The sequence below is a fragment of the Patiria miniata genome, unplaced genomic scaffold (assembly GCF_015706575.1).
Source record: "Patiria miniata isolate m_02_andy unplaced genomic scaffold, ASM1570657v1 HiC_scaffold_17, whole genome shotgun sequence".
Lineage (NCBI taxonomy): Eukaryota > Metazoa > Echinodermata > Asteroidea > Valvatida > Asterinidae > Patiria > Patiria miniata.
In genome coordinates this window covers 9,973,590-9,990,257 of record NW_024037055.1, presented here as the reverse complement: position 1 = coordinate 9,990,257, position 16,668 = coordinate 9,973,590, and the positions used below count along the sequence as shown (strand labels likewise).

The 16,668-nt window shown below is 41.0% G+C and overlaps 1 protein-coding gene across 2 annotated transcripts in view; it reads left to right on the top strand.

Moving 5' to 3' along the window:
* The first annotated feature begins 909 nt into the window (after positions 1-909).
* The window catches only part of LOC119723773 (transmembrane 9 superfamily member 2-like), a 47,454-nt gene continuing 31,695 nt past the window's right edge, over positions 910-16,668 (top strand). Inside the window, exons 1-6 of one of the 2 annotated variants that reach the window (XM_038194623.1) lie at positions 910-1,208; positions 6,780-6,847; positions 10,086-10,313; positions 12,689-12,818; positions 13,393-13,517; positions 15,343-15,475. In XM_038194623.1, the coding sequence (XP_038050551.1) occupies positions 1,014-1,208; positions 6,780-6,847; positions 10,086-10,313; positions 12,689-12,818; positions 13,393-13,517; positions 15,343-15,475 (879 nt within the window). In that variant the 5' untranslated portion in view covers positions 910-1,013. The remainder of the gene's footprint in view (positions 1,209-6,779; positions 6,848-10,085; positions 10,314-12,688; positions 12,819-13,392; positions 13,518-15,342; positions 15,476-16,668) is intronic. The other variant, XM_038194622.1, reaches the window with a different exon arrangement.

Sequence of the window (16,668 nt, the reverse complement as noted above, 5' to 3'; positions counted from 1 at the left end):
AATGTCAATGTTTGTGGAAAGTTCCATATCTCTTTGAGTGTGGGAACAATATTTCCAGGGTGGGCATAATGAAAACCCCGCCCCCTTTTTTTTCCTATATGGTTGCCGCGCCCCTAAAAGGGTGTGTTCGAGATGGCTCCACATCTGGATTTTTTTTTCTCATGAATATAAACGTCTGTGGGACGTTTTATTCGTTCATGAAATATGGTCACAATGTTTTCCAAAGTGGGCATAATAATTAAACCCCCCTTTTCTTTAAATGGCTGCCACGCCCCTAAAAAGGTACTTTTGTGGTGGCTCCGAATCTGGAAAACACTAATAATCTATATAATTATGTCTTTGTGAAGTTTCTGCTTTTGTAACAAGTGGGAAAAACCATTTTTACTGCGGGCACGACAAGTCCCGCCCCTTTTTTTTTAAATGGTGCCACGCCCCTAAAAGGGTAAATTTGCGATGGCTCCACATCTAAAACATTTTCTCGCATGAATATAAACATCTGTGCCAAGTTTCACGCTTTTATGCTTTTAAAGTCACTCAGCTGTGAAAGCAGACATTTTTCGTGACTTTTCCCGTCATTTATTTTCCAGTATAATCCAAGAAGCGGCACAATTGCACTATTTGCAGAATACCCCGCCACTCGATCTATCCACCACCTCGTAGCCGGCTACGAGGTGGTTGACCTCAATAAACATTCTCAGCGCTACTTGAATGTACTTTGCGTCATGCTCCATTGCACTCCCACTTCGTAACCGCGTAGCCGCCAACAGGGGTAGTTGGTTGGGACTTAGAATTGGCAACTCTCATTCCTTTTGTGTTGCTTCGTTCTCAAATAATGGACCCCCACTCAGTATCCGCATAGCTGGCATGGAGTTGAATTGTTTCTTTTCCAGTGATTCCAACTTCGTAGCCAGAGAATTTAGGGGTGTATTTCCGAGTGGCGGGGTATTCTGCAATTACTCCGAAGAAGCTCATCAATTCTTCATTTTGTAAAAAGTCCAGAGCCTAGGTCCAATATGACGCAGATGCTGGGTGGTTGTCGGGCATTGCGAGGACTGTTTGCGGCCGTCATGGCCGTGGTGTTGGTGGGGCTTGCTGGGCGGGACTGTTCGGCGTTCTATCTGCCAGGCATGGCGCCCGTCAGCTTCTGCTCGAAGGATACCGAAGTTAGGTATAAAACCGCGGGAAACTCTTTGGATAGTCAGTGTAAGGTATGTGTCAATGCCATGGTCAACATGTACATGTTTTAGCCTGCCTTAATACACATGGAAGGGGGAAGTGGAACGAATTTTTTGACTGTCAATTGTCATGACTGTCTGTGTGTAGTCCCACTAACTGGGGCGCTAGAACTCCTTTTTAATTTTACCCCTTACTAGGCATGCTAGATAACTTGAGTTAGAAATGTTGTTTGGGGTTGTTACTTTTTTAGGGGGTTGCCCTTAGCTTAGGAGTAGGCAAGTTGGGATTGGTTTTAAGGTCAAAGGTCAGGGTCACCGTGGTGAGTTAAAGCTAAATGGTTTCCGGATGATAACTTGAGTTAGAAATGAGATTTGATGTCTAACTTTGGTGGAGGGTTGCCCTTGGGAGTAGGCAAGTTGGGATTGGTTTTGGGGTCAAAAGGTCAAACGTCAAGGTCACCATGGTGAGTTAAAGGTAAATGGTTTCCGTATGATAACTTGAGTTAGAAACGTTGTTTGGGGTTGTAACTTCTTTGGGGGGTTGCCCTTAGGAGTAGGCAAGTTTGGATTGGTTTTGAGGTCAAAAGGTCAAAGGTCAAGGTCACCGTGGTGAGTTAAAGGTAAATGGTTTCCGGATGATAACTTGAGTTAGAAATGAGATTTTGGAGTCTAAGTTACTTTGGTAGAGGGTTGCCCTTGGGAGTAGGCGAGTTGGGATTGGTTTTGGGGTCAAAAGGTCAAAGGTCAAGGTCACCATGGTGAGTTAAAGGTAAATGGTTTCCGGATGATAACTTGAGTTAGAAATGAGATTTTGATGTCTAACTTTGGTAGGGGGTTGCCCTTGGGAGTAGGCAAGTTGGGATTGGTTTTTGGGCAGGGCTCGATTTACCCGGGTGCACGCATGCACCAGTGCATGTAGATTTTTGCTTGTGCACGTAGCTTTTTTACTGAGCATGCACGACGTGCATGTAACTTTTTTTAGCCACCAAAATACTCATTTCATGCATATATTTACCAGTGAGTGAGAATAAGAATAAGGTTTGTTTAATACTTGACCAGATAGTGTACAAACGTGTTATTTCTTTTATAAATCCATAAATTATTCCTCGCCCAGTCGCAGCAGATTCAAAGTACGAGGTAACATCTCGACGTACGTCCTGCAACAGCTCCGATCATGCATGTGATTTACCACGTGATACATGCTGCAGATAATTTGGTATCGCACTGACGCTCCGGGCATTCCTTATGTCCGGATCATAAGTGCGATTCCAAATTATTAGCTGCGTTGATCACGTGGTCTCGTTATTGGCCAATCAGACGCCGCCTATCATATGCGCCACATGAAGCAGACGGGTAGCTCGGAGGGCTCCGATAATTTTGCACGCAAATGACCCTGGTCACTTGTCAGATTAAAATCTAATTATGGTGCATGTGGGTTTTTCTTGGTACATGTAGGTTTTTTGGTCTACACTGCACCAGTGCATGCCACTTTTTTTGTGAAAATCGAGCCCTGTTTTGGGGTCAAAAGGTCAAAGGTCAAGGTCACCGTGGTGAGTTAAATGTGAATGGTTTCCGGATGATAACTGGAGTTAGAAATGAGATTTTGGTGTTTGTCTTAGGTAGGGGGTTGCCCTTGGGTACAGGCAAGTTGGGATTGGTTTTGGGGTCAAAAGGTCAAAAGTTCCAAATGTAAATGGTTCCGAACGATAACTTGAGTTAGACATGAAATTTTGCGGTCTATCTTCAGTAGGGGGTTTCCCATTGGTACAGACATGTTATTTTATTTTATTTACTTCTTATTTACCCTGGGGAAACCTCTCAGTGGTACACTGTTTTCCAGAGGTGCCCAGCAATTATACAGAGCAATTCATTTAAAACTACAATTACAGGAAACACTAAAAAAAGTAAATAGTAAAATATGGATACAAAAAAACACTTAAAATATACATGCATAAAAAATAATCATGGACCATTCAGTAAAAACAAACAAACCACAGATACACACACCCAAAGAATTGCACTGAAAAAAACCCAAAAAAAACAAGAGCACCCATGCACTGCATAAAACATGTTGGGACTGGTTCTGGGGTCAAAGGTCAAGGTCACCATGTTGGGTTAATGGTTTCCGGATGATAACTTGACTGGCTGAGGGGTTTCAACAGCAACACTTTTATTTTTTGACATTTGGGATGTTGGTCTGTTGTACATCCCACTACGGAAGTATAGTCAATGTTACAATTTCAAAGTTCACCACAAGGTGCATCCCCCGATCTAAATGCGGATTTTGTTTTTCGGCACTGGTCGCGTTCGTGTCCCAGCCCCTGCTTCACATACGTGTTTGTATGTGTACATGATTATTATTATTATTATTATTAATCATTTCTGGTAATGAAACCAAGGATTCCTCAAAAGCGCCCTAGGCACTGTAGCTCGCAAGCCTGAAGAAACCTGTGGAGAGAAGACAATGAGAAGAAGTTACAGTTTTAGAGGTGGGAGGAAAAGCCCAGAAGAATATTCTGGGGAAAACCCACGGAATCAGGCAGGGACTGAAAACCCAATCCACATATTGGCCCAGGCGGGATTCGAACCCGGGTCACAGCGGTGGAAGGCGAGGAAAGTACCGCTACGCCAACCTGAATCCCTATGTACGTCCATACTACCATAGACAATGCGTTAGTAGCGAAACAGGACAACTCGTACGCGAGACAACTCGTACGTGGATTGGTCAACTCGTACGAGAGACAACTCGTACGCCAGCCAACTCGTATGCAAGACAACTCGTACGCGGGCCAACTCGTACGCGAACCAACTCGTATGCCAGCCAACTCGTACGCGGACGATCGCCAACTTGAAGTTGACCCCAAAACACACAACAACTGTGATTGTGATGACTGTGATTGTAGCCATATGTATTTTCAACAATTTTAAATTCTATAAATGCAACGATGTTCAAGTTCAAAAGTTTCAATGATAAATTAAAAAAAAACATGATCCATTTTGCGACCGATGTGTAGTGCATTGCCGCAGCATGCACTTCCAGCCACGCAGCTAGTGTTGGGAATTTGTCAAGACATACAACGATTTGATTTACACATAGCGCGGGGCCACTATCAGACTATAGCAGTGAATTGTTGAAAGTCTACAAATGCAGCGGACATTATACGATTTAAATTCTCACTACAAGGCATTATCGTGTATAGCGTACGGTGTGAGCAAGGATCGGACATACCGGACATCGACAGTGTGCGAGTGGTCCGGGAAAACAAATCATAACTTTTTTTGTTATTAGAGCAAAACAAGCTGATTTAAAGATGAACTAATTGGGACCACTCCGTAACACAAAATAATCCCCTTAACTTAACAAAAAAAGAATGTGCCGGACAACTGACCGACCCTAATTTCCTACACGCCCGAACCTACGGTTTCAGTAAAATCCCTTGTCATGCTTGTGCTTCAGCTGCTAGTCTATACTCACGCGTACGAGCTGGCTCGCGTACGAGTTCGTCCGCGTACGAGTTATCTCGCATACGAGTTGACTCGCGTACGAGTTGGTCCGCGTACGAGTTGTCCTGCGTACGAGTTGGTCGCGTACGAGTTGGCTCGCGTACGAGTTGACCTGTATTCGTTAGTACATGTAGATAAAAGCCATAACGTTTTTGAATGATCCATCTCGGCTAACTTTTCCCAGGACTCGTAGTAAGGCAGGAGATCGTACATTCACTGTTACAGCAGCTAAGGAGTGGAATGAACTTCCCTCCTATATTAAATCTGCTCCATCAGTGGATGTGTTAAAGAAGATCCTCAAAACATACCTCTTTCCCAATTGATGTATTATTGTTGTTTTGTTTGTATAATGTTTAATAATTTGTTGTTATATTGCTCATTACTACTGTAATCGCTGTGATATAGTTATACTATGAATAGCGTACCTAAATGCATAATAATAATAATAATAATAATAATAATGATCGCTGTATGATGTCTGTGCAATAGGCTAGTGGTTGAATTTCACGGATTTTCAACCCAAAAAATATTTGTGAGTATCATTGAAGCCCCTTCGTCTTTGACATGTGGAAATGCCAGTAGGTGCTTTCAAATGTGTTTTTGTCAAGTATTTTGCGTGATTTTTGTGGTGAACGTTGTAATTGTCACTTTGACAATATTTCCGTTGTGGGACGCAAGTACGACAGACCAACATCCCAAATGTCAAAAAAGGAGTTCTAGCGCCCCAGTTAGTGGGACTAGTCTGTGTGATGGTTTGATCAAACAAAAGGAGGGAAATTGATTAACAAATAACATCTACCTTCCATCATGTCCATGTTTACGCACACATAATTTTTTCAATTCAATGAAATTCAAAGCTAACATTTATTTCCATACAAAATGAGAAATACAAGCATAGAATACACGATTAAGTACATAAAATTTAAATAGATATATTTTACTGCATGCATTATGACGACAAATTATTGTTTTCTTCATTCATTTTTAGCAAATTAATGTTTGAGTTTTGTGGTTTTTTCCGCACGTTTTGAATTGGTACTTTTGTTATAATTGTTAAGATGACATGGACAATGTAACCCTTGATTTATGAACTTGGTTGAATGTCAGCGACGTGTATTTACTTTGGCAAGGTTTGGTCAACATTTAGTTGCCATTAACACTGTACACTAAAAGTGGGAAATGAGTTTCGATTCTTTTTTCAGATACATGTAGCTTGAGTAACTCCAGCTTATAACAAGCGCATCAGGAATTCACATGTATTCCTGATGAGCTTGTTAAGCTGGAGTTACTCAAGCTAATGTACAATGTACATGTATGTTACCAAGTACGTGTGCACAAAGTATGTAAAAGTCCAGACAGGGCTCTGGAGTGCTCTGAAACGTGCAAAACTAAATCAGGCCAACTTTACTCACAGTTTAGGCAACAAATTTCTCCAAAAATTCCACTGGGGCAAAGAAAATGTCCTCAGTATTTCACCGACCAAGTTTGCAAACTCAATTCAATTTTTAAAGCAGATTTTTCTTCAATATTTTGCACATGAGAGGGAAGTCGAGTGATTTCAAAATGGAGCTAAATACAAAATTACTAGACTGGTACATGTCCAGCCATGGTCCAACTATTTGAAAAGACTGACCTCTTCATTCAGTGTCAGTAGTCTGGTGGCTTGACTATGGAGAAATGTGTAGTAAATTGAGACTAGTTCCCGCTTCATGCCACATGTTTCTTAAATTCTTTTGGCATGGTTGATTGAGGCAGTACTGAAGCTGTGTTGGACTGGTTGTTTTAGGTGCCAGTCTATTTTCTTATTTTGCATGTTTTCAATACCATAAGTTTTGGGACTCTCATACACAGTATTGAGAGTGAGTCCCAAATTTTAGGACTAGTAAAAGTCCAATGAAGCAAACAGGAAACTAAAATTTGAATACCTCTCCAACTCTAGAAAAGAGAAATAATTCAACGAAGGAAGCAGAAAATGATGACCAATGATTCAGTATATATAATTTTTTGGGGGTAATGTAATTATAAATGCAGGGAAATGGATCTTTTCATGACAGTTTCAACAAAAATATCTCTCTTTTTTCTTCTTTTTGTCCACATTAGAGCCAAATTGAGATGTATGTGAATCGCCTGGACACAGTAGAGAGTATCATCCCCTATGATTATGACAGGTGGGTTTCTTTACCACAGTTGTGGCAATGTACATTGTAAAGTAGGAGTTTTATAATAATACATCATGATACGTGATAATCGTGATACGAGAATGTCATGATACGGGACGGCAATGTGAAAATCTGTATTGCAAAACTTTAAAGTCAAGACATCCGAAGTCCCATCTAGAGCAGGAAGTGTGTTTTTCCCTAATTACAAGCTGGTGTTTCTAAGTCTGTGAGTTACACAAAATGGCCTCTGCACTGTAGTATTTACCTGAGCTTAGTAAAAAACCATCATCATCAAGTCGACCCTCGTCGGACAGCAATAAAGGCACACCATACATCACAGTATTCACACTCTCCCGTGTCCGTCCTGAACTGGGCTGCGGAGGCAAGCCCAGTGTCCCAACGCACATAGGTTAACGTCTACACACCTCAAGAGGCTACTCCATGTGTGGGTTCCCATAGGATGAGTTGGTTTGCAGTTATCTCTGGATGAAGTACGCAGTGTACAGCCAATCGCAGACGCCTAGTTCTGATAGTTGTGGAGATCCTTGGTGGGTGGCCGTACAGACAGGGCTCTGGAGTGCTCTGAAACATGCAAAACTAAATCAGGCCCACTTTACTCACACTTTAGCCAGCAAATTTCTCCAAAAATTCCACTGGGGCAAAGAAATGGTCCTCAGTATTTCACCAACCAAGTTTGCAGACTCAATTCAATTTTTAAAGGAGACTTTTTTCAATATTTTGCACATGAGAGGGAAGTCAAGTGATTCCAAAATGGGGCTAAATACTAGACTGGTACATGTCCAACCATGGTCCAACTATTTGAAAAGACTGACCTCTTCATTCAGTGTCAATAGTCTGGTGGCTTGACTATGGAGAAATGTGTAGTAAATTGAGACTAGTTCCCGCATCATGCCACATGTTTCTTCAATTCTTTTGGCATGGTTGATTGATGCAGTACTGAAGCTGTGTTGGACTGGTTGTTTTAGGTGCCAGTCTGTTTTCTTGTTTTGCATGTTTTTCAATACCTTAAGTTTTGGGACTCTCATACACAGTATTGAGATTCCCAATTTTTCAGACTAGTGGCCGTAGAGCACCTCATTCCTGACTTTTGTCTCCTTCCTCATGTCTAGAGCCATCCTCACCATGCCAGTATAGCATCCATCTAGCCGACTCTCTTGCTTTGTAGTTGGAGTCCATGCCTCAGAGCCGTAGAGGAGAATGGGCTCCATGGATGCATGGAATAGAACTCGTTTGAGTTTGTCCGTCATCATAGACTCCAGATCTTCTAGAGTGAAAAACCATTTAGGCTCTTGACGGGGGGATATGTGAAAATTTTGGACAAATCGACATATTGTGAAAAGATGTGGCTGGATGAAATTCATGTAGCATTTGGCTGTTTCCCTCTAGAAAATCACCCCTACTGACCACTAGGTGACATCTGAATATGAAACACCATGCATTAGGGACTTCAATTGTGAGAAAAAAAATGTGAGAAGAGAATTTCACACAGCTTTCATAAAATAAGATTAGAGATAAGCCAGCCATGACTAAAGTTGTCCTTACATGTACATGTATGCACACATCAAAAACTAGAAACTGTCATTGAATATTGGCAGTTTTTTATGCCCCGCGGCGAAGCCGAAGGGGCATACTGTTTCCGCCTTGTCCTTCCGTGGGTGGGTGTGTGGGTGAGCTTGTCTTACATACGCAGTGTGGACTTCCGAACAAAAGACGTCCACATAATGTAGGTAGCAGCGAAGAAGTGTGGACTTGCCCACGTCCACACAGTGTTTCCCCATTTCTGGAAAACAGGTTTAGAGGCATTTTTGGGTTAGGTTTATCTGTAGCAGAATGAAGAGAAACACTAAAGGGAATCATTGAAAAAAAATTGGGTTGTAAGAGTTTTCACAGTTTGAGAAAAATGAGTTTTTCCACTGGTGTTCCTGAACTACACGAAAAGAAAGGAAAGTCCACACTAGGTATGTGAAACAAGTCTGGGTGTGTGGGTGTGTGTGTGTGTCCGGACAAATCTTGTCAGCGCGATAACTTGAGAAATACTTAACATATGAACTTCAAATTTGGTTTGTGGATTGTTCTTGGTAATCCTAAGAAGCCTTTTGCATTTGGGGCCAAAAGGCCAAAGGTCAAGTTCACAGTGGCTAAAACAATAGAAATCTTGTCAGCGCGATAACTTGAGAAATACTTAACATATGAACTTCAAATTTGGTTTGTGGATTGTTCTTGGTAATCCTAAGAAGCCTTTTGCATTTGGGGCCAAAAGGCCAAAGGTCAAGTTCACAGTGGCTAAAACAATAGAAATCTTGTCAGCGCAATAACTTGAGAAATACTTTACATGTGGACTTCAAATTTGGTTTGTGGATTGTTTTTGGCAATCCTAAGAAGCCTTTTGCATTTGGGGCCAAAAGGCCTAAGGTCAAGTTCACAGTGGCTAAAACAATAGAAATCTTGTCAGCGCGATAACTTGAGAAATACTTTACATATGAACTTCAAATTTGGTTTGTGGATTGTTCTTGGCAATCCTAAGAAGCCTATTGCATTTGGGGCCAAAAGGTCAAGGGTCAAGTTCACAGTGGCTAAAACAATAGAAATCTTGTCAGCGCGATAACTTGAGAAATACTTAACATATGAACTTCAAATTTGGTTTGTGGATTGTTCTTGGTAATCCTAAGAAGCCTATTGAATTTGGGGAAAAAAAGTAAAGGGTCAAGTTCACAGTGGCTAAAACAATAGAAATCATGTATTTATTCTGAGATTATAGGGATTAGGGACTAATTCATATAAAACCTACAGAAGACACTAATGCTGTCAATGAATGTTCCATGTGACCAAGGTACATGTAAGTTGATGTTAAAAGAGTGGTGTTATGTCATGGGAACTGTCACCGTTGCGGGGCATTTGTGTTTGTAAACACACCTGACTTGTTGTAATGGTCATTGATGTACATGATGAAGTGGTTTTCCTAGAGTTTGCCAAGCAAAATATTGAAGAGAAAAAAAATCATAAATAAACCTGCCCATATACGGAACGCAGCTCTCTTAAAATCTTTCATTACGTGCATTTCATTTTTTTCTTGAGTTAAAGGGGCCAGAAAAACAAGTCTGCATGTCGTGAAATGTTTGCAGTTGTTGTGAGTGAAATGTACTACAAACTAGCACTAGCGACTAGTAAAATGCTACTCGGACAATATTTTTTTTATGCTTTTTTTTCTGTCTTTCCAATATTTTAGGTTTGACTTCTGCCAGGTCCCGAAAACAGAAGACGTCCGTCCCGTGGAGAACCTGGGCCAGGTGGTATTTGGGGAGCGCATCGATGCCTCGCCCTATAACTTCACCTTCAGCAAGAATGAGGACTGTGTCAAGGTCTGTGAGAAGACCTATGACCCCAAGGTCAAAGAGCAAGAGGAGAAGTTGACCTTTCTGCAGAAGGCCATCATGCTCAACTACCAGCAGCACTGGTCAGTAGAATTGTTTTTGAAAGAGCACAGGGATTTTAGCTGTTATTTACAAATGTAGACAAGCCTGCTATGCAAAGATATCTGTCTTCCTGTGTACAGTACATGTACTCGAGCCCTTTGTTCATGTACATTGTGTACATCTGCATAAAGTTTTTCAGATATGCTGGCGTTAAAGTTATTTTGAGAAATGTGCTTTTGCTATGCTTATATATGACCAATACCATGAATTTACATGTAGCTGGAATTCTAGTACTGTGTAACCGTTAAATTGGCTTTGCCACTAATTATTTGACTTTTGCAAGGCAGTGTTTCTTTTCCATGGTCAGCTTCCTGCTTATACTGTTCTGCAGTTAATCACACGTCCTTTAATCTTTGTGAGCGTGGTACTACTCATTACAAATGCATTCAGAAGCCTATTAAATAATGTAATAACTGTTCTTATTCACAGACAAAGAGTCAACCTTATTTGCACATGTCCACCAAATAACCTGAATAAGTCATAAGTCTGAGCCGTTTTCTGATGTTTAACATTTATTGAACCATGTGTTTAGCAATTCACCAGCTCCACATTGGCCTATAACATGATTCGCAAATGTACCTGTACATGTTCATTGTTTTTAGTCTCATAACTGCACTTTGTTCAGGTGTATTTTTCCCATTGTTTCTCAGGAAAATGTGAAATTGTATCTCCAGTCACCACCTGCAGTGGTGCCTTGGTTCAAAAACATAATTATTTCTGCCGTTTTTAAGTCAGTTTTGCCAAATAAAATAGCAGTCTGCCACACAACTACAATCTGTGTACCTGTGATTATAAATGCATGCAATGGCTGATATACATGTATTCTGCTTGGTGTGCTGTAAATGTGTACACGTGTAGCTTTTTAACATTAAAGGGCCTCAATTTCTTTTGAAAGCATGGTACAATGTAGGCTATATGTACATTGTACATGTACATAGAGCGTTATTGATTTGCGCGTGGCCCTTGCACTGCTTTTAAATTTGTATTCTCAGAATATCAGTAACAGTGATTAAACACACAAAAAACACGTAATAAGTTTAATTTAGACAATTTGTCCAGGTTGAAAAAAGGTATGATTTACACGATACATGCATGGTCTTATACATACATACATTGTACATTTGTAGAATCCACAGAAATGGACATAATATTTTATTTCATGTTTTCCTTTTTAATTGCACTGGTAAATGTTCAGTTTGAACATATAGGATTTTTAAAATCCTGACTAAATTTATATTGCAAGTAAACCACAAAGGAAACAAAAACTTGGTTAAATCATTCAGTTTTTTTTCAGTAACAAAGAAAATTGACTCAAGCAGGATTTGAACCAGCACACCCCGGAACGCTGTACAGACATTCTACCAAACTTACCTTGTACTGCTACTCCACTTGATTTGCTAGTGTTGGTTCTCTGTGTGATAATGATCTTATGGATCTTTAAGCAGTCAGTGATAAAGTATGAGCCATCACCCATGTGCGGTGTGTCTTCACGTTAGCGACTCACACCAGGGGTGTGTGCCACTGTAATGTTTGCCAACGTTGGCAACGTTTGTGCAAGTGGGACTGACTGTTTGCCACCAAAATTTGGCGAACGTTGCCAACAAATGCGAACGGTCTTCCTGAGTCGTTCACTTAATATTCCAAAATGGCCAAACACAGTGAACATAATGATTATCAGCCTGAAGTTTTCTGTTTTCTTCATCCAAAGAAAGTTCATTTTAGGGGTATGCATCGGAACCGGGTACTCAAGTACACGACCGCTGACATCAGGAATTGGTTCTAGATTATGGGATCAGGTGCCCATAACCAATTTTACTACAAAGTACTAAGTAACCTCTCAGACAATAAAAAAAGAAGGTTTGTCGGGAATTTCAAAATAAATACCAAGCTACCTGGAAAATCAAAACGTATTTCACATTTACATGTATGTGCATTAATAACACTCGGCAGATGATGCTCACAAAAGTTGCAGTTTTACACCGTAATAAAGCTCGTCAGACAACTTCCGGAATTTGAATTTAGGGATGAGTTTCTTTTACAGGTACCCGGATACCCGTGTTTTACTTCAATAGGGTACCCGTTTCCTTTACTACTCGTAAATGCACGCCACTAGTTCATTTATTGCTGGCAAAACTTCACTTTTAGTCACAATAAATTTGTGAGAATTGTATAAGTTACTGTCCAAACAGTGACACATGTGGGATTGGCATGGCAAAATGAAACTATGATTCCACATAGGGTTGGCATGTTCACATGGCCTAAGCTAACAGACGTAAACACGTTTGCATGAATGGAAAGCACCCTTGTCTTTCCTTGTTCTTATTGTGTGGACTTTTATTTGTGTGTTTGTTTGCAGGATTATTGACAACATGCCAGTGACCTGGTGCTACACAGTGGAAGGAGACCAGAAGTATTGCTCCCCTGGATTCCCTGTTGGTTGCTATGTCGACAAACAGGGCATCCGTAAAGATGCCTGCGTCATTGATGTGAGTACCCAAGATCAATTTTATAAAGAGTTCTCAAGATGTACAGAAAAATGCCTGACACGGAGTGTATGCTGTAGTGTACAAAATGGGGGATCATTTTTCTTAGTGATAAATTAGTGTTTGGGTTTTATAATTATACAACGTTATACAGCTAACATACTAAATCTGCAGTATCAGCAGTGGGTTACTCTGTTGGATTTTTGAACAAAGACCATTCATTATATAGAAGAATCCGGGCATGTGCACGGCCCCCTTCAATGGAGAGACCATTGTGCATGCTATTGTGCAAGGCAACTGCCCGTGACGGATTGTTATGTGAACAATAGCTAGTGCAATGCTTTCGCCACTGAAGGGGGCCTTCGTGATAGAATTGACTGCATGCCCAGATTGATTTATAGACACTCACACTTTGGAATAATTGGATTCTGGTGGGCTAATAATACTTGGTCTTAATGTGCTGGAGGAAATGGCCGTATTTTTCTGGTGGTGAGCCCAAGATGCTTCTATTGATTATTGATTATTAGTGGGTGTAAACTTAATTGTTTTTTGGGGTCAACTTTTCTTCTCTTCGCAGACAAATTATGACCAGAAGGATACCTACTACCTGTTCAATCACATCAACTTTACTATCATGTACCATCGCATGTCAGAGAACGAAGACCTCGCTCGCATTGTCTCCATCAAAGTTGAGCCCCACAGGTAGGCATCCTCCTCCCAAAATAACGGCATCATTTATTTGTAAAGCTTCTCTTGTGTCACCTTGCATTCTGACAACTGCTTATTGTGCTTTCTTCTAAATACAGTATTTGGATTTGTAAAGTATACCCTAAAACGTACATGATAAACACTTGTGTGTGTTTTTTCCCCAGACTTCCAAAGAGAGGCTACCTATAGATTGCCCAGTCTGTTTTCTTTTATTTTTAAAGAAGAAACTGAAGGAAAATGCTCTCAGTAAAATCTACTGATCAGATCAGAAGTTGCAGTGTATTTGTAATGAATATCACTCTGACATCAGACATATCCCGAGCATTTACCATATTTATCTGAACACAAGCAATATCACTCAGTAAGATTGTGTACTTTATGTGCATTCCAAATTAGTGGAGATTAGACACCTTGCATGTGACAGTCCTAAATAGATTGCACTGTTACATTTTGTCTTAGCAGCTTATGTCACCCTAAATGTGTATTTTTGTTTGATATTTTTCTTGTAAATAATACTGCCTTAACCTAGCCCAGGTGGACTCCCTTTCCTCCCTACGTAACGGAGGGAGTCCAGGGTATAAAGTGCTCAAAACCGGGCGAAAAAATTTATGACCAGTGTTTTCAATATTTTTACCTTGTTGGAGAAGCTAATTTTTACGTCTTAGTATTCTATGTAGCCTTATCTATTGGGCCGCTGGGTTCAGAAATTCCATATGCGATGCTGACCGACCTTAATCTGGAAAATAAACTCGAAAGCAACGTTAAACTTGTACGTGTTTGTAGACTCTTTTCATCAGTTTCTCACCGCCGAGTCTATTCTAGTCGTACATGATGTACGTCTGTGCAGTGTGTAGTCTGGTTCCCTAGACCGGACAATTAGTCTCGACGCTCATATCACGTCTGGTCCGGGGGCCAGACTATGCAGCATGAATATGCAGTGCGCACGCGCGATTTGCTTAGTAACCACCCTCATACGCACGCGCACTTACTTGAAGGCGCGGTTGCTAATCCAATGACCGAGCGTGTTTTCGAGCCAGTTACCAGAAACACGTTTCGGCTTTGGTCATTGGTTGAGCGTTTTCGTGACATCGGTTGGCTGGAGTGACGTCACTGTTCCAACCAAAACTATAACAAATGAGGGCGCTAGCGTGCGTGCGCGCTTTCGTGCGCACGTACATGACGTACGACTTGGGAATAAAACTGATGAAAAGAGACTACAAACACGTACAAGTTTAACGTTGCTTTAGAGTTTATTTTCCTGATTAATGTCGGTCAGCATCACATATGGAATTCCTGAACCCCTGGATCAATAGAGAAGGACACAGAGAAAATGTAGGCGTGAAATAAGCTTCTGTAACGAGGTAAAACGTAACAAAAATCTGGTCCAAATTTTGGGTGGTCTTATGTAGAGAATTCTCGTCCTGGACGTTAGTCGTAATGCAATGAAGACTTCGTCCAACCTGGGCTATGCCTTAACCCTACCCCCTACACTGATTTACTAGGAACCTTCTTCACTCCTGCAAATTCCAACACCATGTGGTAAACTGTACACAGAAACTGTTGGACTCTGATTATTGGCGGTATGCATTACGCCGTGTAATGCCCGGTTCATACTTCACGCCAAAGCATGTCAACAACAATTGTCGATGCACTTCAAACGTATTGTTAACATCACAACTTTTGCTTTCGCGTGAAGCATGAACCGGGCTTAAAGTTTACTAACAGTTTACTAGTGCAGTTACTAGTACTCACTCCAACAGATTCTAACAAATCCTGGTGTTTGAGTTTGACCTTAAGGTTAACTTGTTTTCCTTGGCAGTATCAACCACAAGAAGACTGGTGGTAAATGCCTGACCAGTGTGAGTGAGAATCCAGTCTCTGCTCCCATGGCCATCCCTGCTGAGATCAAGGAACCCATCTCCATCAGCTACACCTATAAAGTGGAATATGAGGTGCGTTTGTTCCCTCCTCTTATGCTTTACATTACTTTGCCTTTTTGAGGTTTTTCGTTGTTCTGGCCAGTGTCTGAGTCAAATACTATACAGTGGGCTCCATTCACTAGTACATGTACCCTGTCAAAAGCGACGTGACTAGACACTTGAGTGACATCGTCACCATTTGCAAATATGCTACAGGTTTGTGTATTCTCAAATGACAACTAGTTTTGTGTACTCCATGCCATATTTATTATTATTGTTATTAATACTAATAATTATTTCTGGTAATGACAAATGAATGAAACCAAGGATTCCTCAAAAGTGCCCTAGGCACTGTAGCTCGCAAGCCTGAAGAAACCCGTAGAGAGAAGACAATGAGAAGAAATTACAGTTTTTAGGGGTGGGAGGAAAACCCCAGAAGAATATGCTGAGGAGAACCCACAGAATCAGGTAGGGACTGAAAACTCCAATCCACATGTTGGCCCAGGCGGGATTCGAACCTGGGTCACAGCGGTGGAAGGCGAGGAAAGAACCGCTACGCCAACCTGACTACCCATATATGCATGTGAATCTGTGCACAGGGCATTTGAACCTCCAAAACTGTAAACGTTTGGAGAGCACAGGATTGGGAGAAACCTTGAGTGACAAATACAGGGTGTATCAAAAAAAAGTATACACTTAGAGAAATGTATCAAAAAAGGATGTTTTATAATTTTTCAAAAATCTGTCACTAAATATTGATGGACCAAGGTCTTACGCTTTAATTGCCACCATGTCAATCTTCAGCTGTTCTGCATGAGTGAACACTAGCTATTTACTTTCACTAGATTTGAATTGGCTTGCGCACAAAAGTGAAATTGTTAAAACATAATCAAACACCGTGGTAGGGAAGTTTAGGCATGTGCTTTGTTGCTCACAAACTTTCATGAAAATTGGATTAACCCTTAGTCCTCCACAGGCCCATCAAGTTTGGACTCAAGTTGCGCCTTCCTCAAAACATTAACAACAGCATGACCTTACAAGTCAATGATTAGGCCTAATGGTAACCGTCATGAGGGAATGCAACGTTTGCACTTCATGCATGCACGATTCAGTCTTCGACGTGGCCACCATTTCTTTGCACACAGACTTCTGCCCTCCTCAGCATGTCATAAACTGCGCACCTAATCATTGCGGCATCCTGCCTCACAACAGCAACTTCGGCAGTA